Here is a 24,298-nt window from a genome sequence, read left to right as displayed (position 1 = left end):
AAACAAAAAATACAATTAGCAGCTATATGCACTTTTTTAAGCATAAACATTATATTAACATTAACATTAACATGGAGCCCTGAGAGTGAGAGGTATAAGTTTTCCTAGTGCAGGTTTTAATGAACTCGTCATTAAACCCTATCATTAATAATGATAATAACACTTATGGATGTGTGTATGACTGAATATTATTATTAGGCTATTAATAAATAATAAATCACTTTCTCTCTCTCTCTCTCACACACACACGCGCGCGCACGCACGCACACACACTTAAATGAACAAAATATGTTGGTTGGGTCAGGGTGACTTAACTACTGGAATACTTATAATGACTGTTGTAAATAGCAACGCACTACACAGCGCACATCCATGTCTCGGAGCACCGTGGACGCAATCTCTGGTTTCATTCAAATGTGTATGTCTTGCGTCTCAGTTTTGATTGTATTGAAAATTAAATCAGAGTAATTTAGTATTAATACTACTACAATATTGTTGTAGTGATCACATTTACTTTATGATTGATTTGGACACTGTAACTTGTATAATGGATTTATAAACCGGTAAGATTTAAAAACATTAAGTTAACCACAATTCAATATTTCATGTCCCTGAAATTATTTCTGTGGTAAAAAAAAATAAAAAATAAAACTGTAATAAGTTTACTATGAATGAATACAATACATTATCCCTTAAATGTCACCCTTAATAGTTTGAATATGTTCGTTCGTCTGGCTCAAATCCACTTGCTGTAAAACTTTTCTCTTCGCGGAAGCTTTGCAATAATTACAAGTGAGATAATGAAATAATTGATCTCCAATAAATTTGTCTAATTATTTACCCAAGTTAGTTGTGGTATTAAGGTAAAAATTAACTCAGTGGGTGGTTGTCACGTAACGTTAGATGACTTAGCAGATTTCCCCCTTTTGCAGCGACTTTCCTCTTGCAAGATTTGCAGAAAGGGTGCCCATCCTCGATTAAATTGCCCTTGGGACTCTTGTAATAGCCAAAATACGACCATACCTCCGATTTTGTCCTCTTTAATGGCTGAAAAATCTCCCGTGCGCTGTCACTGCCTTCCGCCATGTCTTCTCGCGCAAAAAAACAACATTGCATCTGCGCGCCTGCGTCAGACTGATTCTGTCTGGACAGGATTTACCGCGAGTTTTCAAAATCACGATAATCAAACACGGTTTTTATGATAATTAAATTTTAAACGATAATACTAACCGCCAGGACATTTTATCGTGGTTTATCGTGAAACCGGTAATCGTCCCATCCCTAATCACATGTAATAAAAATTTTTTAACTTTATCATTATGAAGATAAACAAATAAGATTTATTTTTGTACTCACTATCAAGCTAGCATATTGATATTAGTAAAGTTTAAAATATATATTTATTGATTCGCTAACGAGCTAGTTATCTATAAGGCAAAGCTAAAAACTGGTTGCATGATACACGTTTTTCCATTGCCATCATTTACACTGTGATGATGAAGATGAATTTCGTGAAAGATTCATAACATATAGGCTATGGTGTTCTGCATGTAAGAGTTTCCATGATGAAAGCATTGTTGACTCTGATGAGGACTATCTGATAATCACTCTCCAGAGACAAGTACCGCATCGTCAGCTCGAGGACAGATAAATCGTTGTTTATCCAAATACTTTTTGTTCATTACCTTTTCTAGTAACGTTACTGTCTTCCTTTTTTTGGCTGGTTTGCCTTCGCGAACTGCATATGTGAATTTTGATTGGTCTTTCTCTGCCATTGTTTTGCTATTCCTCGGTTCCGTGCCTCTTGAATTCCTCAAATCAAACGGGTACGCGCAAGTGGGCAGGTCCTGTGTGGCAAAAGGGTGGTTGCCATGGTTGCGAGAGATAGACAGTTGCCTAAGCAAATCCTTTGTTTCGTCCCGGATGGAAATAATGAGCTGTGTTTAGTGCAGATTAAACGGTCTAGAGTCACTCGATTTTTATACTCTTTTTATCAGAGTACTTACATTTTAATTATGCATTGATACATATAGAAAGTTTAAACAAACTTGGAAAAAAGTTTTTTATAAAATTCCTACCTACAATACCTTTAAGTTACACGCCGATAGACACACACAGATATTTGAAGCAGTTCTACTCACCGCCTGCTGGTTCCAACGCAAGACCGTTAACCTTTAGTGTTGGGACTGCTCCATCCTTGAGAACTAAACGATTAGCAAATCCGGCTCCGAACTGGGCCTTGTTTATAAAAAAAGTCATCCTCGAAATGCATGGAACAAACAAGAACACTTGCACAACTGTGTTGATGTTCTGGAAAAACAAACTCCATCCACTGGTCCCTTAACGCTTGATTCTTTGGGAATCTGTGCAGTGTTGTCTTGCCTTGGCAACCGAAAACACACTTCTTTGGTGACATATTGCAGCGCAGCCGATGCACAGCGCTTTGATGGGCATATGTTACGGCTATCGCTCTACAGCTGCGCGCGCGCCCTTCCGAGAGAAGTGCCCTTAGGACCGTATAAGGAAATCCCGGCGCATCTGACGTCATGCGCGCCCATACTCGAAAAAAACTTTCCGAAACTTGTGACAACCAGGAAGGAGTATTTTGAGAACAGAAATACTCAATCAAACGTACAACTTAATTTTTTTTAACTTTGTCCATGTTTATCAAGGGAATCCAACTCTTTAACAGTGTAAAAAACAGTGTAAATAAAAAGGGCCAGGTCAGCACAGCTGGCTGTGCCATGGTGATTAGTCTAATGGCAATTCTACAGATATAAATCCAGTCCCATTCATACCATGCATTAAACATTTATTCTACAAGACCACAGAAAAAGAACATCCACACGTCCGTGATTAGCACAAATATGACTCTGTGAACAGGCAATTAAACTCAGTTTCTGTAAATCCGCTGGTCTTTATGAATTCATACGGTTCATTAATGCAAAATGTCTGCTTCATCACAATTTAGTATAGGATTTGGCTAATGTAGTACAAACAGAATACCACGCTATGCACCATATTGTAGCACTGTGAGATAAATCCACAAACACAATACTTTCTCCCCATCTGCTGTCATTTGTGTTCGCATAGAGAAGTATGACAAGAAACTCAATAACAACCAAGCAATAAACCAACAGCAAGCACTGCACTACTTCACATCAGGAAATGATTAGCACTGCGGCCCACTACCGCTAATTCTGATCTGAAGCCAGCTGTGCTTTATAAGCTAGAGTCTGCCAAATTAAACTTTAGTCAGCTTTCTAATTAAAACTTTAAAGCTGAAGCATGTAATTTCTGCGCTACTAGTGACACTCATCACTGAAAGTTTAAAAATGAAATCTCACACCACATACTGAGCCACAAGTGTCATACTATTAAAATAAACAGCAATCACTGCTCAAATATATTTTGTAGGGGTGTAACAATATATCGTGTCACAATCGCAATACAATAATGTATCAATATGTATTGTGAATAGTGACAATATGTATTGTGTATAGTTCACCCAAAATGAAAATTTCTGTGCGCGAAAAAATTCCGGTTTACAGAGTTTTAGTGTCAGTACTGCATTAAACTACTATACAGTGTATAATGTTGAATAGGCTATAATGTATAATAATGCAATGGGGGAATATTTGTGGGTCCTGATAATGCCAAATGTCTTATGTTGCCAGTAAAAAGTGGCCTACATTCTTTTAAATATATCTAGCCAGTGACAGAGTGCAAACATGTTCGTCTAAAATAATTCTGTACTTTTAGCTTCAGAATCATATTTTTATTCTGGTGTCACCATTGTCCTGTGCATTGGGTTACAGCACCAAGTCCAAGCCAATTCATTTACACACCCAATACCAAATTTAGCATTTTAATCAACTGTGCATTTTTTGTTAACCTTTTACTATATGTCTTGGAGTATCACAATAATATTATATCGTGAGTTCAGTTTGTGATATGTATTGAATCGTGACATAAGGGTATAATTACAACCCTAATATATTGACATTTTTTAAAGAAATGAATCTAAAGAACTGTAGTAAATTTTATAAATAAATAAGTTTGGATTATCTGGAATAAAAGTGTGTGTGTTCATGGAATAAAGACTGCTTGCTAAAAGATCCCAGCGACCCTACAAGCGGTTTGGATAAATTAATGGATGTGGGTTTTTTTATGTCAATTTATTTTGTTGAATTCTATTTATCTTGTAAGGATGTTTAGATATTTTAGAAAACTAGACAGAAACACTTTTTTTTTTTTTTTTTGCAGTGATGTTTTGAAAAAGGCTGACTCGGTTGTCTCTGCATCTTAAACTGGTATACTGTAGAAGGTAGTATATTAGCGTCAAAAAAATTACACACTTCACCTTGAACTGTAATCTAACTGCCATTTAATTAGTCAGAAGTATTGCACAATATGTCTCTTCCTAAATGATGTATTAATCAGCGCCATTATTCCCTACTGACTCACTCCTGGCTGCCTACCACTCACCATCTCAGCCAAAAGCTATAGTCACAGCTTAGTTTACTATCTCATGCTATCTGTTAGACCTGTGGATCTCTAAAGGATTACTGATGGAACTGCTCTCTGTAACTCAAAAGCTGACATGCACTGCTACAATACTTAAGATCCTTGGAGAACTCTGAAGATAACAGCAAGTGATTAGGTGACGAAGAGCAAAGTGCGGTGTTACAGTCTGAGGAGGTTTAAAGCCTGCACAAGCTTATTCATTTTTGATGAAATGTAGCAGCTTAGAGAGAGAAGTTTCAGGAAATGTTTTCTAAGATGCATCGCAGGTCATATTAGGACATGATGCAAATGTTTTTCTAAACAGAAATTCTGCAAGGGCAGAAAATTATTTTATATTAAATTATATGATGTTATATGATACCTATCAATGTGTCTGCAATGCTTTTAAACTCCACTTAAAGTTTGCTGACATGCGCTGATTGGTGAGAATATAATAAGCACTCCGCTGATGCTAATTGAAGCGTATTCCCAACTGAAAAGATTAGCTTAAACCGTACAGGATGCACTGATATTAAAATTCTGGCCAATATTTCACAATTGGCCAGTATCAAATTCTACACTATTTTGTCTAAAGAAATACAAAATAAAATATTAAAAACTAAAATCAGTTATTTTAAATGCTATAGGTTAATTTAGCTGTATTTTAAGTTTATTCTGACCCAATGTACAGTATGAAAAATGGATATTCCTTTGTTAAAGCTGCAGTCCGTAACTTTTGGCGCTCTAGCGCTTAATAAACAGAACTGCATGAGTCTTGCGGAAGAACATTGTAGCAGGAGCTACTTCTCTCTGTTTATGTCTATGACGAGTCACACACGTACTGGGCTACTCCGCAGTGGTACGACCCGACCGGTCTAAATTTGCCAGAATATAAAATACGTATTATAGGAGTACCGTAGTGATTCAGGATAATACAAAAACACGGTTTGGAAAAAGGATTCATGATGTACTCGCGCCAAAATTTTGTCAATTTTAAACACAAAAAAAGTTACGGACTGCAGCTTTGAAGTTTTTAAACATTAAATTTAAGTGAGTGTTAGAAGATGGCAAAGGCAATCAAAAATTACCATGTCCAATTAAATATACAATATTGAGCATTACCCAAAACATCTCTAATATTTGCCAATAACTGGTACGACACCAAGATATCGCACATTCCTAATGTCCATGCATTAACCAACTTTCTGATGAAGCATGAAAGCAAGGAAACCATTTAGTGATACTTACAGCCCACCATCATCATGGCCACAGAGAAGATCTTCTCCCCGTCTGTAGTTGGTGCAATGTTCCCAAAGCCAATGGTGGTGAGACTTGTCATGGTGAAATAGAGTGATGATATGTAGAGCGTGTGCTTACTGGGACCACCCTCCCACTGGCCAGAACCGCTGGCATTGTAGCGGTATGGCATGCCAATGCTGTTAGCTAACTGATAAAGCCAGCTGTCCGTCTTGATGCTGTTGGTGGCCTCATCGATGACCTCGTAATCTCCAATGCTGTACCAGATGCAGGCCAGCCAATGTGCCACCAGGCCAAAGACACACACCAGTAAAACTAATACAGCAGCACCGTATTCCAGATAGTGGTCCAGTTTACGTGCCACTCGACCCAGGCGTAGTAAACGCACCACTTTCAATGAGCTGAACAGGCTGCTGAGACCCTGGCAAAGAAAAAGAGAGATGGTAAGAACATGTTAAAACTAGCTGACCTACAGACAAAAGAAAAAATAACACCAAAGTAAGACTAAGCAGATCTGCCATGAATACATGCAAGTGTGCACACCTTAATCCTAATTTTCAAAAGGTACTTTTTTTTTCCACAAAATATGACCTATTAATTCATGAATATTATGTATTTCGGTGGGTATACATGGAATTTATTTCATGAAATGACAAGGTCTGCAGGTTCTCTCTATAATTTTATGTTTTATATTTTCCCCGCATGTTACTACAGACTGGTCGCATCAAATGACTTCGGCAAACGCCATATATCAAATAATATTTAATAATAATAATAAATTAATAAATTGTAATTATAATATTTTTTTAAACTGCTTTACTGTTTTTATAAGAAATAATAATAAAAGAACTAACCCAAACTAGCCAACTTTACCTTTGCAAGTATTTTACTTTTACTTTTTTTTTTCCATTATGATATCTGGGTAGTTGTATCCCCCTTATTTTTGACTTAATGACTCTAAAAATTATTCCAATTAATTATAATTTAAAAATGAATTATGTTATTTTTAGAAGAGTTGTATTCAAGTCATTGTATGTAGCAAAATACATTTATGTATTTTTAAATAAATGAATAGATCAAGACAAAAAAAAGAGCATTAAGAACTTTTTTTTACATTTTACTTATCCACCTTATTCCTGACGAACTTACTGCGTTTTTAATTATGGGTGGCACTTCCGGTTTGGGGAACTTCCATTCAAAAAAGCAGAAAAGAATCATTTCAAATCATAAGGTTGCCCTACAAATAAAGCTGATCCGTCAGTTTGACTGGATGAGCTGTCAATTGTCCTTCATTACTTATTTTCACGAGAATAACGTTATAGCCTACTTGGTATTTTAACATGACATGTTATAACAAGAATATCTATGGCAAGAGCTCTTTCAGTCGCTGCTTTCTTTTGGGGTGAGTAGATTAATGTAATCTCACTGTGACACTTTTTTAACGTATTGCGTTCATAGAGTGAGCCTTTCACTGATTGTTTACAGCTTAACGGAAGTTACACCCATAACACAAATAAGGTGGATATGCAGCACATTTTTGCACAGGTTTGGAAGATTACATGCCTGTGTGCAACAAACATATCAGACTGAAAAAAAAAACAATCTGCGTTTAAAAAAAGCTTACAAACCTAAACGTAAAGTAGTATGTATGTAGGCACATATAAATAGGCTTATATTCATAAGGTACACTTGAAAGGCTTAGTTAATACAGATCATGACTTTAAAAAGCCAGGTGTGGATTTCAAAGTAAGATCTTCCATGTTCACTTGAACATGAATAATTCCATGTTGATGGGTGTCATGTAGCTTCAGAGACCTGCTCTTTTAGCCTATAGCCACTTTGATCAGACACCTTTCATGTCAGAGGAGCAGGAGAAAATGGATAGCTAGGTTCCTTGACTGATCCTACAACTCAACAGGGCACATCCAAAGAGAATCTTAGATCTCATGAGTGAACAAAGTTGTTTTATTGATCAGGCAAATTCTTTTAAGCTTATGAAAGATAACAGCTAATAGTATGGATGCATGTTGTCTAGTCTGTGTCATTAAAGGGTGAAATAAATAGTTTTTTTGGCTCTGAAAGCAAAATAAAGAGGATGCTTTCACTCAGCTACGCCCACACTTGCACTGTATTCCTTTGAACAAAAGCTTAAACATTGCTTGTCAACTTCAGGCCAATGCAGATTATAGGTCTTTAAAGAAAAAGAAAGACCACTCTGATTAACATATATTTGTTAGATTTTTCTTAACGTACACAAATACAGCATTAACTCATTGGTAGGCCTACGTAAAATATGCAGACATTTTTTGCAAGGAATTTGGGGTAAGATCTAGACTAAATATGGGGTTAAACGAAAGTGCTACAATTATAAAGGGCCACTAAGAAAGGGTCACAGTGACAGAGGTGTAATCACTGGAGTTTGCTTTCTAGTAGGCGTTTCTATACAAATGCAATATTAAAGTGTATCAGGAATCAGATCACATGACAACTGCTTGCACTCTCTTACTGGTTGTAGTTTTTGCTTAGATTGCTTAGCATCACCAGTGGTCGCAGTCACTCCCAGTGAAAATGAAAGACTCGTTCCAGTGAAGCTGAAAATTAGGGTCACACCAATATTACAATTCTAGTCAATACAATAGTTTTGATAATTGTTTATAATATATTATATCAAGCCATAATTATATTTATTTCAATCATAACTCTCAAAATAGTTTTAGCATGTTAATGAATATGGAAATGTTAATGTATTTGGCCTTGGTGGACTAGATCTGCTAGTATTGACTTGCTACTAAGGTTGACACGGTACCAAAATTTCAGTAGTTGGTACCAATACCAGTAAATATTTGCAGTTCTCTGTACCAATTTTGGTAACCAGAGCAAAAACTGCTGAATTAAGTTTTTTTTTTAAATTGTCTCATTTTATCCTGTCCATTGGTTATCACTGTCAATCATGGCAGTTTCCGATTCAATCGCGCATTAAAATACAGTTTTCAATCCAGAAACTTTGCAGTGTACTTAGTGGCATCCAAAACTAAACTTGTATTCAGATTGTGAATGGGTAATAAACAGAAAGCAAGAGCATAGCCATCCCTTTATAATCACTAAGGCTGTCAATCTCTAAATCGCAAGCTCACTGAATTTTGAACTTTCGTGAAAACACCCGTTATAATAAAAAGGCTGTCTTAATTGTACAATAAATGTCTTATTTACATTGTGTTTGCACTTTGTTGGTTATAATGTAAGGATTCCCGCACATGCAGCTCAAGTTGAACAAACTTGTGTTCACACGCTCAACAGATATGATTGTGATTGGCTACAATGCTCAAACTTATAAAAACATGGTGTAAATAGAAACCTTTGACACTCAGAGAGCGCTCAAACAAACATGAACGAGAGTACAAACATATCAGCGTGTACCAAATATACCTGGCACTGAAGAACTCTTGTTGGTGTTAACTTTTTTTTCTAGTACCGACTGGTACCAGTACTACCGGTACGATAGATTCACAGACACGCTGCTGTGAGCATGTGAGAAGTGCTGTTGCTGCATAAATAAACTTGCAGCTCTAGGCATGTGGAGCTGGGGGGAGGTGGAGGGTTTTAGAGGAACTCTGATATGTTGAACAAGCAATCTCATTGGCTGCAGGATCAGCAGAGGCCAATCAGCTTATGCCATGTGGTAATGATGTGATTGCTTACTGACTGCATGTAAAGTACCTATCAGCCTGCACACTCTAGAATTCATGGCTTAACTAGATATTTATATTATGGCCAATAACCAATGAATATCCGACATTAAAAATCCGTATATTGCATACAAAAAAAATAATAATATATAAAACACTTAAAAACGAAAGCAGACTTAAATGCTACAACTGAATTTAGGCTTTACAACTTTATAATGTAGAAAATGAAAAAATAAATATTCAATAACTTTATTAAAAAAGATGAATAAATATGAATGAAATATTGAATAAACATGAGAGAGCAGAAGTACGTATAGAACTTTGTAATTGATCCTAAATGTTTTAGTCCTATCTTCCAGAGAGAGGACAACTGGTAGGTTATCTGGAGGAAAAAATAGAACAACACGTTCTCTGCAGACACTTGATGGAATTCACTTTTTAAGCTGGCAGAGTGAAAATGAGGGGGTGAGAAGTAAGTATACTGTTGCATCCTCAACAGCTTTGGACAGTCAGCCCAGAACTGTTTATAAATAGTGACCGTGATATGTACCTCACAGGTTTAATTAGCATTTCCTCCACTGAGGATTTCTGCTTTTTTGTTCCAGTCGTCACATAATCAAAAGGCTAATTTTCAAACATGCTTTATGTTCCTGAAAGGAGCAATTTTCCCTAGACACTGACACGGAGGAAGGAAGGTAAAAATAGATGTGTTCATTCTGCAATATTGCATGAAAACCTAAGGCTTTTATTACGCTAGCAAAAAAACTGATGCAAATTTTGCCAACACAGTCAACTCCCCAGGCAGAGCAGCTCCTAATGGATACTTTTACAAGTCATTTATCATTTTGAGGGCCTATATCTAATTTGCAACTGTGCTTATGTAGCATTTAGAAAACCATAACGTTTTTTTGTCTTTGTCTTTAAGGCCAAACAGATGAATAGCTGAAAGGGTGTGAACATTAGAAGGTTATGTGTGCTCATAAATGTTCAGTTAGATGTGACAACCCCATAACATGGGATAATGGAAAAGAAACATTAAAGCCTATTGGTGAAACATGTTGTGTGTGGTTGTGTGTGTCAGGGCATGGAGAATGAAGCTTGGGCCATCTAATTTGAATTGACTTGCATCTAAAATCACTTTAGATAAACAAACACACTAAGGGGTGCAGCATTCAGAGCAACATTAGCATAAATTAGAGAGCCATTAGTGCATCTCTGCTCAACATTGAATAGGGGAGAGGTTACTGAACTGCAGTACAAATTAGAAAATGGTGCAGAAGGGCCATAAACAACACAAGAAAGGAGTGCGAACTTACAGGCAACACCGAGTCCTCCGCACGTGTGGCGTTGCGTGAAGAGTGGGCTGTAGATGGCAAGTGGCCCACCGCAGAAGAGTCTACAATGGGATCCTAAGTCAGAAAGACAGAGGCAGACGTTTCGCATCACGCCAAACTGCACTGGCGCATGCATGTAATAAGCTCAGAGATGGACTTCAGGATTCAAGAGACCCATTTACAGATATTAGATCTGTACAGCAGCACACTGAACGTGTCAAAGTAATTAGTACAGAACAGCAGCTGTAAGCAAATCAAGATGCTACAAAAACACAAGCGTTATATAACAAGTGTCATATAACAACAATTGATGATGTATACACCTTCTGAACAATGGATAGTGTGAAATGATTAAAGGAATAGTTCACTTGAGAATTTTGTCATCACTCACTCACCTTCATATTCAAACGTATATGACTTTATTTTGTGGGAAAAAAAAGATATATATCAGAATGTGCATATTGCTCTTTTCCATAGAACAAAAACTATACAATCACCAAGTATATAGTGACTGTCAAGCCCCAAAATGTGTATACACTCACCGGCCACTTTATTAGGTACACCTGTCCAACTGCTCGTTAACACTTAATTTCTAAGCAGCCAATCACATGGCGGCAACTCAGTGCATTTAGGCATGTAGACATGGTCAAGACAATCTCCTGCAGTTCAAACCGAGCATCAGTATGGGGAAGAAAGTTGATTTGAGTGACTTTGAACGTGGCATGATTGTTGGTGCCAGAAGGGCTGGTCTGAGTATTTCAGAAACTGCTAATCTACTGGGATTTTCACGCACAACCATCTCTAGGGTTTACAGAGAATGGTCCGAAAAAGAAAAAACATCCAGTGAGCGGCAGTTCTGTGGGCGGAAATGCCTTGTTGATGCCAGAGGTCAGAGGAGAATGGCCAGACTGGTTCGAGCTGATAGAAGGGCAACAGTGACTGAAATAACCACTCGTTACAACCGAGGTATGCAGCAAAGCATTTGTGAAGCCACAACACGCACAACCTTGAGGCGGATGGGCTACAACAGCAGAAGACTCCACCGGGTACCACTCATCTCCACTACAAATAGGAAAAAGAGGCTACAATTTGCAAGAGCTCACCAAAATTGAACAGTTGAAGACTGGAAAAATGTTGCCTGGTCTGATGAGTCTCGATTTCTGTTGAGACATTCAGATGTTAGAGTCAGAATTTGGCGTAAACAGAATGAGAACATGGAACCATCATGCCTTGTTACCACTGTGCAGGCTGGTGGTGGTGGTGTAATGGTGTGGGGGATGTTTTCCTGGCACACTTTAGGCCCCTTAGTGTCAATTGGGCATCGTTTAAATGCCACGGCCTACCTGAGCATTGTTTCTGACCATGTCCATCCCTTTATGGCCACCATGTACCCATCCTCTGATGGCTACTTCCACCATGTCACAAAGCTCTAATCATTTCAAATTGGTTTCTTGAACATGACAATGAGTTCACTGTACTAAAATGGCCTCCACAGTCACCAGATCTCAACCCAATAGAGCATCTTTGGGATGTGGTGGAACGGGAGATTCGCATCATGGATGTGCAGCCGACAAATCTGCGGCAACTGTGTGATGCCATCATGTCAATATGGACCAAACTCCCTGAGGAATGCTTCCAGCACCTTGTTGAATCTATGCCACGAAGAATTGAGGCAGTTCTGAAGGCAAAAGGGGGTCCAACCCGTTACTAGCATGGGGTACCTAATAAAGTGGCCGGTGAGTGTATATATAATGTTTTGTTATATGCCTCCAGACATAAGAACTATACAGTATATAAGAAAGGAGTGCGATTATACTCCTTAAATATATACATATTTGTTATTGTGTCTGGAGGCATATAACAAAATATTGGAGAGCTACTTCCTAAGTGTAAGAGCTTCTTAATTTCCTTTTATTTTCCACAAAAGAAAGAAAGTTTGGAACAAGATGAGGGCGTGTACATGGCAGAATTTTCATTTATTATATATATCCCTATAATATATGCAGAAAAAGAGCAAGTATTTTACAACACAAGTCAAGAGACCAGAATAGCCATAGACGGGGACACACAGACAGAACAGGCTCCAGCTCATAGGAAAACATCTGACAGTTGCACATCAATCCCCATGACAGACAGTTGCACTCTTGTCAACTGCCCGTGCCTTCAAATATTTATAACACACTTTGCAGCATTTTATTATGAGCAGAATTTTTTTAAAATTGTTTTATTCATTATGAGCAGCCTTTTTGGTAACACTTTACAATAAGGTTCCATTAGTTAACATGAACTAACCATGAACAACATCTCTGTTCAGCATTAGTTAATATTTGTTAACGTTAACTCACACATGTACTAATGCATCAATTCACATTAATAGCCCGGTTAGTTAACATTAGTTAATGCATTAGTTAACATGAACTAACCATGAACAATGCCTGTAAATAGCTTTACTGTTTTGTAAGGTTAACTTACTGTACATTTTTACATTAGTTTATGTAGCAGTTGACACACACTAAGTATGAACATTTCTAACTCACCATGTAAATGTAAAAATACTGTTGTCTACCTTATCAACACTCTTTCATAAGGCATTGATTTGTTGGTAAACATAATGCTTCAGCGGAAAACAAATGGTAGTAACACATCAGTTAATGTTGAATAGTGTACACTTTACAATAAGGTTTATAAATTCCATTAATAAATTCTTTATTAATGGTAAGTCATGTCAATAAAGAGTCTACAAATGTTAGTAACACATCAGTTAATGTTGAATAGTGTACACTTTGCAATAAGGTTAATAAATTCCATTAATAAATGCTTTATTAATGGTAATTAATGTTAATAAAGAGTCTACAAATGTTAGTAACACATCAGTTAATGTTGAAATAGTGTACACTTTTCACTCAATCCATTAATAAATACTTATTTGAATGCAAGTATTGATAGTAAAGTGCGTATAAACATGAACAACATACAGTATTTTTATGCTGTAGAATTATGTTTACCAACAAATCAATGCCTTATAAAAGAGTGTCGATAAGGTACACAACAGTATTTTTACATTTAGGGTAACTTGGTGAGTTAGAAATGCTCACACTTAGTGTGTGTCAACTGCTACGTAAACTAATGTAAAAATGTACAGTAAGTTAACCTTACAGAACAGTAAGGCTATTTACAGGCATTGTTCATGGTTAGTTCATGCTAACTAATGCATTAACTAATGTTAACTAACTGTGCTGTTAATGTGAATTGATGCATTAGTACATGTGTGAGTTAACGTTAACAAATTTTAATAACTAATGCTGAACAGAGTTGTTATTCATGGTTAGTTCATGTTAACTAATGCATTAACTAATGTTAACTTAATTGTGCTGTTAACGTGAATTGATGCATTAGTATATGTGTGAGTTAACGTTAACAAATATTAACTATAGCTGAACAGAGATGTTGTTCATGGTTAGTTGTTAACTAATGTATTAACTAATGTTAACTAATGGAACCGTCTTGTAAAGTGTTACCGATTTTTTTTATTGTTAGTGACATCACAAGTTTTCTGTTTGCTAAAGTTTCAAAGGCATTTAAGAGCATTTAATAAACCGCAAATAATTCTTCAGTCAGTATTTTTGTAATTTAAAATCTAATAAAAAAGATTCTTAAATAATATAATTTATATTTTGATTACTTTTATCCATATATGTTTTCTTTTCCCATTGGTAATTTGTTTTCCCAGGTTTAGCAAACTTTTCTGCTTAAAACAAAACAAAGTTGGCCAATGGGGTAAGACATTACATTATTTCAACATGATTATTATAATAAAAATATGAAATATATTTTTATTAGTTTATTAGTTACTGAAATACTAATTACTTTTAGTGTTGATAAAAATGCACTGCCATCCTCAAAACCCTCTTTGGTTTTCAGGGCTCAGTATCTAGCAATAACGTCTGCCAGCTCAACAAGTCTCCTGTTGAGATTGTGGTTTGTTTCAGGTTTGGGAGACAAAACAGAATTCATCAGGGGTCAGCTGAAAAAACTAGGTATAACATTTCAACAGCAGCTGTGTCAGAGACCATCAGCTTTCATAAAAACACTCTCTGCTGGTAAATGTATTCAGTATGCACAATATAAACACATTGGCATATGATGTTTTACTCAACATTTCTTTTATTCCCTCCCTAAATTACCTAATGCTTTTGAGTTTGATCAATCAAATTTTATAAAACGGATAGTTCTGGTCCTTGATTCTGATCTGGTTGAGCCGCGTTCGAAGCCGTTGTAAATTACTCAACAAACATACACCTGTGACCTGCCGCATTACGTTAGTATTACTGCGCAACTGCCGTTTGTGATTCTTTGATGCTGCCGGTTGCTGCATGTGTTGCTTGGCAACCTATTTGGAACTACATTGCTTGGCGGAGGAATAAATGTTATAACGTTGTATTTTTTGTTGCTGGTGTTTATTTTATGAATAAAATAAATATTAAAATGAATATTTTTATGGAGTAACCGTTTTATAAAAACTCAGCTCCGCGTCATGCCTAACAACGCCCCTTAGCTGTTCTAAATTCACCGTAAATCACAGCTTCGCGGGGCTTATTGCTTTATTCTATTTCTCCTCTGTTCTCTATCCTTTTAATTATCTATCTTGATCGGTTTCCTTCTTTATTAAAACTTAATCTAAAGCTGTCTTAGAACGAGATCATCTCCTCACACTATTAATAATAAAGTTTCTTAAATGGTTATTTACAGCAGCATAGGTTCAAGAAACCATTTTTTGCAGTATCGAGTTGCTATATTGCTCAATGAAATAAAATTAAAAAAGTCTTTGATATTACATTACAAGTTTTTCACCTCAGCTTATTGGTTTCTGGGGCGGGGGCTTAACGCTCAAATCATAACTTTTTAATAACTGGTGGCTGTTTTTTGACAAGACAATGACATAAGGTGTAAGAATAGCATGGGCTCTGAAACTTGCAAACACAGTACTTTTATAGAAAAAAATAATTATTTAACAACATCTTCCACTCCAAAGATTACAACACACAAGTGGCTGTAATTTTGTTTGATTTTAAACTTGAGTGTATTTCTTTGGATTTCATTATATTGCAGTTGGTTGGTTTGAAAATTATCTCTCAGATAGGACTCAGTGTGTCACCTTTGACGGTATTTCTTCAGGTTTCTTACAAGTTGTATCAGGGGTTCCTCAGGGATCGGTGCTGGGCCCACTTTTATTTACCATTTATGTAAATGATCTTGGTTCAAATGTCCATAATGCTCTGTTTCATTTTTATGCTGATGACACAATTATTTACAGTTGTGGAGAAACCCTTCACCAGACTTTTCAGTACCTGCAGGATGCCTTTGACGTTGTACAATCTTGGCTTTTTGACTCAAAGCTTGTGTTGAATGCAAACAAAACAAAGACAGTCTTGTTCTCAAATAATAGGAACTCCACAGCTATCCCTCCGAACGTTGTAACCCTGCAGGGAAATCTAATAGAGCGTGTGGCTGAGTATAAGTACTTAGGGCTTTTACTTGATGAACATTTGACTTTTAAGGCTCATATCCAAAGTTTAGCCCGGAAACTTAGGTTAAAGCTTGGGTTCTATTTTAGGAATAGGGCCTTCTTTTCTCTTGTAACAAGGAAGAAATTGGTCGAGGCTACTTTTCTGTCTCTTATTGATTATGGTGATTTTTTATATATGCACGCCCCGAATAAATATTTGCACCAACTGGATTCAGTTTATCATGGTGCACTGAGATTCATTACAGGGTGCAAACACCTTACACATTGTTGCACTCTGTATGATCTGGTCCAGTGGCCCTCCCTTGCTCAGCGCAGGCTAACCCGGTGGCGATTGTTTATATACAAATCTATTATTGGGACATTGCCGCCTTATTTATGTAGGCTTATGTCCTTCAAGGCCAGCATTCGCTCTCTGCGGTCTAATGATAATCTCCACATGATTGTGCCTAGGGCCCGAACAGAGTTAGGGAAGCAAGCATTTAGAATTTCTGCCCCATCAGCGTGGAACCTGTTACAGAATGACTTAAAACTTGATAGCTTGGTCTCCTTTGGTCACTTTAAGAGGCTAGTAAAGTATCGGGAAGCAGGCACAATGGGCACCTGTCCCTGCTTCCCAAATTAGGATAAGTCTATTGTATTGTAATTTTTTACATGTATTTCTAACTGTTGTAAGGCCATTGTATTTTTTTTTTTTTTTTTTTTTTTAAGCGTGGCTGATTCATTGTATTGTTAATGTATTATGTCTTGTATGTTTATTGTATTTATTATATTTTGTATTTTATGTGGAACTTTTATTGCGGCCTTCTTGGCCAGGGCTCCTTCGTAAAAGAGACTTGTTCTCAAAGGGTTTCCCTGGTTAAATAAGGGTTAAATAAATAAAATAAAAAATATTCCTTAAATTATGGTAAACTAAAAAAAATCCCAAAACCTATTGAACATAACACCCAAAACATTCCCGCTGTATAGTCCAATACACTATCTCACTAAAAGTGTAATACGAGTTGTGCTTGATCACAGAATTATCACTAAGCTTAAGGAAATAAAGCAGCCGCACAAACAAACATTTAATCTCCCCTATTTTAACTACAGACCAAGTATCTGAGATGTAACCTTAGCTGAACTGTACATGCAGATTTCAACCATATCAAGAGTGACAGAGCAGTGCCTGCTCAGTCCCAGATGACACAGGAACACTTCACTGAGATCAGGGCAGTTTTGGGACTTCATTGTGTTCCAATGATGCAGAGACTAATGCATTCCATCAACATCACCACAATGGGAGAGGATGCCTGTTGCCTGGGCAACCATGAACTTATGGGCACCAGTAGGAAGCCGAATAGGTATTTTATTGGATAAATATATCATACCATGCATATGGAGATGAATAATGTAAAGAAGCTTAACGGAGAATCATATTTTATTCTGAATGTCCACAGTAGCCCAATTCAACCTACATCCATTAGGACGCTTGTGCCCATTTAAAGTTTTTCGGATGATCACTTCCTTCTCAGCACTCTAATATTAGCTGGACTGATGCCTCCAGACAGGACAGATAAAAAAATATGGCGAGTAAAATCTCCAGCAGATCCTGCAGAAGAACATCTCGGTTACGTATGTAACCTTCGTTCCCTGAGTAGGGAGCGGAGACGTTATGTCGAATGACGACGAAATGGGGGTTTCGCTTAGAAGCCTATCACCTTAAAAAAGTGTTAAAAAACGAGCCAATGGCAAAGAAATGCCATGGGTCTGCGGAATTTGCATAGCGTAACTCCGCCCCAGCTCGTGGGTATATATGGAAGAACGCTGGCAGAATGCAGACATGTTTCCCTGCTGAGGAGCCAAGACTGAGCTCGGCGTTCCAGCGGAACAGCTGAGGTGGCAGGAAGATGTAACGTCTCCGTTCCCTACTCAGGGAACGAGGGTTACATACGTAAGCGAGACGTTCCCTTTCGTAGTCACTTCGAGTTACGTCGAATGACGACGAAATGGGGGTACCAGTCTAATCATGCTACCTCTCAGCTGTCTTCCAGTGCCCTGCGTAAGTGTGAGCTCCCTGTCGTGAGACTGGCACGGACGAAGGACTCCCACTTAACACAGGATTACCAAGGTACACTGGGAAGCATATCTCAGTAGAGATAAGCAACCATGGCTGCCCGAAGGGAGGTCTTAGGAATACACGTATGGCCCGAGAGGGGGTAGCATACGGAAGAACACTGGAGTATCCAGCCCGTAGGGTGGAATCTTTCAACTCCAGGAGTGGCAAGGTGGCTTGCCTAGAGAAAGACACATGCTCAAGGAGGCTTACAGTGGAAATACACACGTGGGGGGTCACCCAGCGGGGGGACCATGCACATGGAGGCACCTAGCCAACTGCGAAAGCTGCCGGGGGCATAACCTTGGCGTTGACGTCAACAGTGCGGGAGGAACTCAGGGCTTCTCGGGGAAACTCACCTGAGGAGAATATCACATGTATCCAGTCCGTGGAGTGGAATGGCGAGCAAGCGAAGACACCTGAGCGGATCCTGGTTACTGGCTAGTTGAAGCGAGTACACGAGAGGACACTGGCTCCACTCGGAGATTATAGAGTCTCGCGAATGTGTTAGGTGTCGCCCAGTCTGCAGCTCTGCAGATGTCTGTTAGCGAGGCGTCATGCGCTAGAGCCCAAGAGGAAGCCACACTCCGGGTGGAGTGGGCTTTCACACCAAGGGGGCACGGACGACCTTGCTGCTGGTAAGCCAAAGCAATGGCGTCCACTATCCAGTGAGACAACCTTTGCTTGGAGAGAGCCTTTCCCTTCAGCTTCCCACCATGTCAGTAAAAGAGCTGGTCTGAGGTCCTGAAACACTGCGTTCTGTCTACGTAAGCACGGAGAGCGCGTACAGGACAGAGCAGTGCCAAGGCTGGGTCCGTCTCATCCGAGGGCAGCGCTTGCAGGTTCACCACTTGGTCCCGAAAGGGAGTGGTAGGAACCTTGGGCACATATTCAGGCCGGGGTCTCAGGATCACGTGAGTTAGCCGGCCCGAATTCCAGGCACGCTTCGTCAACGGAAAATGCCTGCAGGTCCCCTACCCTCTTGATGGAGGCCAATGCAACCAGAAGCGCTGTCTTCATTGACAGGAACTTAAGCTCCACTGATTGCAAGGGCTCGAAGGGAGCACTCCGCAGGGCAGTTAACACCACTGAGAGGGGTCCCAAGAGGGTATGAGAGGAGGACGAGGAGGATTCAGTCTCCTCGCTCCTCTCAGGAACCTGATGACCAGCTAGTGCTTCCCAATGGACTTACCCTAAACTGCAACATGATGTGCGGCGATAGCGGCAACATAAACTTTCAGGGTGGAGGGAGACAGCCTTCGCTCCAACCCTTCTTGCAGGAAGGAAAGCACGACACTGATCGGGCATATTGTGAGGTCTTCTCGGTGAGAAGAGCACCAGTTGACGAAGAGGTTCCACTTCAACGCATAGGCATGTCTTGTGGACGATGCTCTAGCGGAAGTGATGGTAGCCACCACCGCTGGTGGTAGGGTACTCAAACCTACCTCGTCCCGTCCAGGAGCCACACGTGGAGGTTCCAAAGATCGGGACGAGGGTCCCATAGGGTGCCCCGTCCCTGAGAAAGGAGGTCCTTCCTCAGAGGAATTGGCCAGGGAGGTGCTGTCGCGAGGAGTACAAGTTCGGAGAACCAGGTCCGGGTGGGCCAGTGGGGCGCAACCAAAAAGACCTGCTCCTCGTCCTCCCTGATCTTGCACAGGGTCTGTGCGAGAAGGCTCACTGGGTGAAACGCATACTTGCGGAGGCCCTGCGGCCAGCTGTGCACCAGTGCATCCGTCAGGGAATAAAACAGGCTGCAATGGGAAGAGTCGTGGGAGGCAAACAGATCTACCTGAGCGTCCCCGAACTGTTCCCAAATCAGCTGAACCGACTGGGGATGGAGTCGCCATTCGCCGGAGAGAGGCTGAATCCGTGAGAGCTCGTCGGCTGCACAGTTCAGGTCTCCTGGAATGTAAATAGCACGAAGCGACCTCAGATGCTTCTGACTCCATAAGAGGAGGTGACGAGCGAGTTGCGACATACGGCGGGAGCGTAGACAACCCTGACGGTTGATGTACGCTACTGTCGCGATATTGTCTGAACGGACTAGTACGTGCTGGTCTTTGAGCAACACATGGAAGCGGTGCAGAGCCAATCATACTGCCAGCAACTCGAGGCAATTGACATGCAGAAGGTGCTGGGGTCCTGTCCAGGAGCCCGCGGCAGCATGTCCATTGCACATGGCACCCCAACCCGTGGTGGAGGCATCTGTTGAGACAACAACATGCCTGGAAACTCGATCTAGGGGCACACCGGCCCGAAGCGGCACAAGGGCTGCCTCGACGACCTTCATAAAAGACGCGAGGAGACAGGGCTAGCCCAAAGGGGAGAACCACGTACTGATATGCCTTCCCCTCGAAAGCAAACCAAAGAAAGGTCTGTGTCGAGGAAGAATGGAGACATGAAAGTAGGCGTCCTTCAGGTCGATCGCTGTAAATCAATCCTGTGGCTGAACACATTCGAAAATGCATTTGGCCGTGAGCATTTTGAACGGAAGCCTGTGAAGGGATCGGTTCAAAATGCGCAGGTCCAGGATTGGCCGTAACCCACCGGATTTCTTCGGTACAATGAAGTAGGGGCTGTAGAACCCGGACTTCATTTCGGCTGGAGGGACAATCTCGACCGCACCTTTCGCCAACAAGGTAGCGACTTCCGCACGCATGACAGGGGCATTGCCACCGACCATAGTGTAGCGGACTCCCCGTAACGGGGAGGAGATCGTGCGAACTGAATCGCATAGCCGAGCCTGATGGTCCTGGCGACCCAGCGGGACAGGTTGGGAAGCTGAAGCCAGGTTCCCAGAAACTGTACCAGCGGGGTCATGGGGACCACAGACGTACCCTCGGTGAGACAGCGAGGCGGTATGACTGGCTCGGACTGGGGAGGCATAGCGTCCCTGTGTGGGAGCACAGTCATAGACCGCGTCCTGACAGAGGAGACCAGGGAAGGACGTGCGTTCCACTGGGGTCTCGTCTGACAGGGGTCTGGCGATAGAGGGAGACGCCAGTGGCGAGGCTCGTAAGCGGCGCACACTGTCATCCGAGAACTCTGTGTGAGAGGGGAGCGAGAGTGGTGAGGCTCGTAAGCGGCATGCACTGTCGTCCGCACACTCTGGGGGCTCAGAGATGAGTGAGTCAGTTCTGTCATTAACCACATTGGGGTGCCGCTGGCCGGGAGAACAAAAGATTCTTCCCCGGCCCTCCACCGGGGGAAGGAGTGGCCCTGCTACCACCTCCTCGACAAAACTGTAGCCTATCTCTGAGCTGGCCGCATCAGGAGCGCCACTTGGCCTGGCGTTTAACGGGCGGCGGGGCTTGAGCGGACTGAGACACCTTCCTGCGACCACCTCCACGGGTGAAGGCTGCTGCTGGGGCCGAGCGGGAGGGCCGGGGGTCGCAGGAGGGTGTCCTCAGCGGCGAACAGACTGAGTGGACTGAGCCGGCGGCTGGGTGGAGGCAGCAGCTGGCCGCCGGGGCAGTATGTGCTTGATAGCCTCAGTCTGTTTCTGGGCAGCCGAGAATTTTTGGGCAAAGTCCTCGACTGCGCTGCCGAATAGGCCTGCCTGGGATATGGGAGAGTTGAGCAGACGGGTCCGCTCAGCATCCCGTATATCGGCCAGGTTAAGCCAGATGTCGTTCCTGGACCACAGCTGTGGACATCACCTGACCAAGGGAGCGTGCGGTCACCTTCGTCGCTCGGAGAGCGAGGTCGGTGGCGGCACGCAGCTCATCAAAGAGCCCTTGGTCAGCTCTACCCTTGTGCATGTCCTTGAGCATCCTGGCCTGGTAGACCTGGAGGATGGCCATGGCATGCAGCGAGACAACGGCGTTCCCCGCAGCTCTGTAGGACTTCGCGACCAAGGTAGACGAGAACCTACAGGCTTTGGAGGGGTGCTTTGGGTCACCACACCATGTCGAAGCGCTCTGAGGATACAACTGCATCGCAACAGAGCGCTCAACAGGGGGAACCCCAGTGTACCCTTTCACCGTGGCCTCATCATCGCCGAACGATCGCGGGAAGACAACGGGGCCTTCCAGGATCTCGTGACCTCCTCATGCACCTCCGGGAAGAATGGAACTGGGGGGGGTGCGCTGACAAGAGTCAGCACGTGCAGCCCCCAAGAACCAATCATCCAACCGCGAGCGCTCAGGGCAGGGTGGAGGGTTCCACGCTAAGCCGATGCTCGCAGCGGCCCGGGAGAGCATAGCTGTCAGTTCCAGATCAGACTTGGACAATGCTGGGAACCCGGAGGGCGGCAGCACAGCCGAATCTTCATCCCCAGAAGATTCCAGCTCGCTTTGTGATGCGGTGATTGACATCAAATCCTCCTCTGGAGCCCCGAATGAGACACGAGGCACATCCGAAGACGGTCCTGCGGCTCCACCCAAGGATCTCGCGGGTTGCTGCGCTGGTGAGGGGGGTGTGGCCTGAGGAAGCATCGTCTGGGCAGTATTACACACCGTCACCCTCAGATCACCCTGGCCACCAGCCGAAGTACCAGCTCTCGAGGAGGGGGAAGATCGGGGTGTGGCAGAGGGGACTCTACCTATAGTAAGGTCATGGAGTCTCGATCTCAACGCAGCGATGGTAATGTTCCCGCAGTGAGAACATGACTCATCCATGAAAGCTGCCTTAGCGTGTTCTAAGCCCAAACACGCAAGGCAGCGATCATACCCATCAGAGGGAGAAATGGAACGACCGCACCCAGAAACACACGGGCTAGACATTTTGAAAAAGACGTGCCCGTGCAAGCTCTTTTGTGAGAGGACGCTCAGCAGCCTGCGCTGAAGTGGCCAGGGAGAAACACACACGCTGGATGCAGACCACTGCACAGATCAGCAGGCAAGAATGTGAATCTCGCTGGAAAACGCCTTTGCACCAACACAGACTGGAGAGCTGCTCGTCTCGAAGACACTCGATGACAGTCAAAGAAATCAGGCTTGCAGGAGTGAAGAGGACCTCTTGGCTCCGAAGCAGAAACATGTCTGCATTCTGACAGCATTCTTTCTTATATACCCACGAGGTGAGGCGGAGTTACGCTAAGCAAATTCCGCAGACCCATGGCATTTCTTTGCCATTGGCTCGTTTTTTAACACTAGAAGGTGATAGGTTTCTAAGCGAAACCCCCATTCCGTCGTCATTCGACGTAACTCGAAGTGACTACGAAAGGGAACTCCAAATACACAGAAGTACAAAAAGAGCACTGGAAGTGCTTTACACTCAAAACACAGGTGTAGATTATCATAGTAGTACACTATAATTTACTTAAAGAACATGTAAAGGGATAGATCATCATTTAATCACTCATGTCTTTCCAAACCTGTATGACTTTCTTTCAGTCGGTAACCAAACCCATTTAAAGGAACACTCCGACTTTTTGGGACTTTAGCCTATTCACCGTATCCCCCAGAGTTAGATAAGTCCATACATACCTTTTTCATCTCCGTGCGTGCTATAAGTCTGTTTGACGCACCCACCGCTAGCCTAGCTTAGCACAAAGACTGAATGTAAATGGTTGCAGCTAGCATACTAATCCAAATAAGTGACAAAATAACGCAAACATTTTCCTATTTACATGTTGTGATTTGTATAGTCACAGAGTGTACAAAAACAAAGTCACATGAGACACAGACATATTTTAACCGTATAAATACTGGGAACTATATTCTCTGAAGGCGAAGCACTGCTACTTGGGCGCAGTGTTAATTTCGTTGACGAAAATAACGACGAAAATTATTCGTCAACGACATTTTTTCACAGACGAAAACGAGACGATAACTAAATAAAACCTAGTTTTGAATGACAAAGACTATGACGAAACTCTATTGACATTTTCGTCAACGAATAAAAACTAGACGAAAATGTTAGATAGTGACGATTTGGGAAGCGATCCGTCAGA

General features: G+C 41.4%; 1 protein-coding gene across 1 annotated transcript in view; it reads right to left on the bottom strand.

Annotated features, from left to right (window-relative positions):
• kcnh5a (potassium voltage-gated channel, subfamily H (eag-related), member 5a) overlaps nt 1-24,298 on the bottom strand; it is a 136,948-nt gene that overhangs the window by 74,869 nt on the left and 37,781 nt on the right. Inside the window, exons 7-8 of the mRNA XM_056264458.1 lie at nt 10,766-10,858; nt 5,755-6,184 (exon numbers count right to left, since the gene is read on the bottom strand). Coding sequence (XP_056120433.1) covers nt 5,755-6,184; nt 10,766-10,858 — 523 coding nt within the window. The remainder of the gene's footprint in view (nt 1-5,754; nt 6,185-10,765; nt 10,859-24,298) is intronic.

The sequence above is a fragment of the Rhinichthys klamathensis genome, unplaced genomic scaffold (assembly GCF_029890125.1).
Source record: "Rhinichthys klamathensis goyatoka isolate OS25496 unplaced genomic scaffold, OSU_Roscu_1.1 h1tg000221l_1, whole genome shotgun sequence".
NCBI classification, from domain to species: Eukaryota; Metazoa; Chordata; class Actinopteri; order Cypriniformes; family Leuciscidae; genus Rhinichthys; species Rhinichthys klamathensis.
Note: the sequence above shows the minus strand (reverse complement) of the source record. Positions and strands in the feature narration are given on the sequence as shown.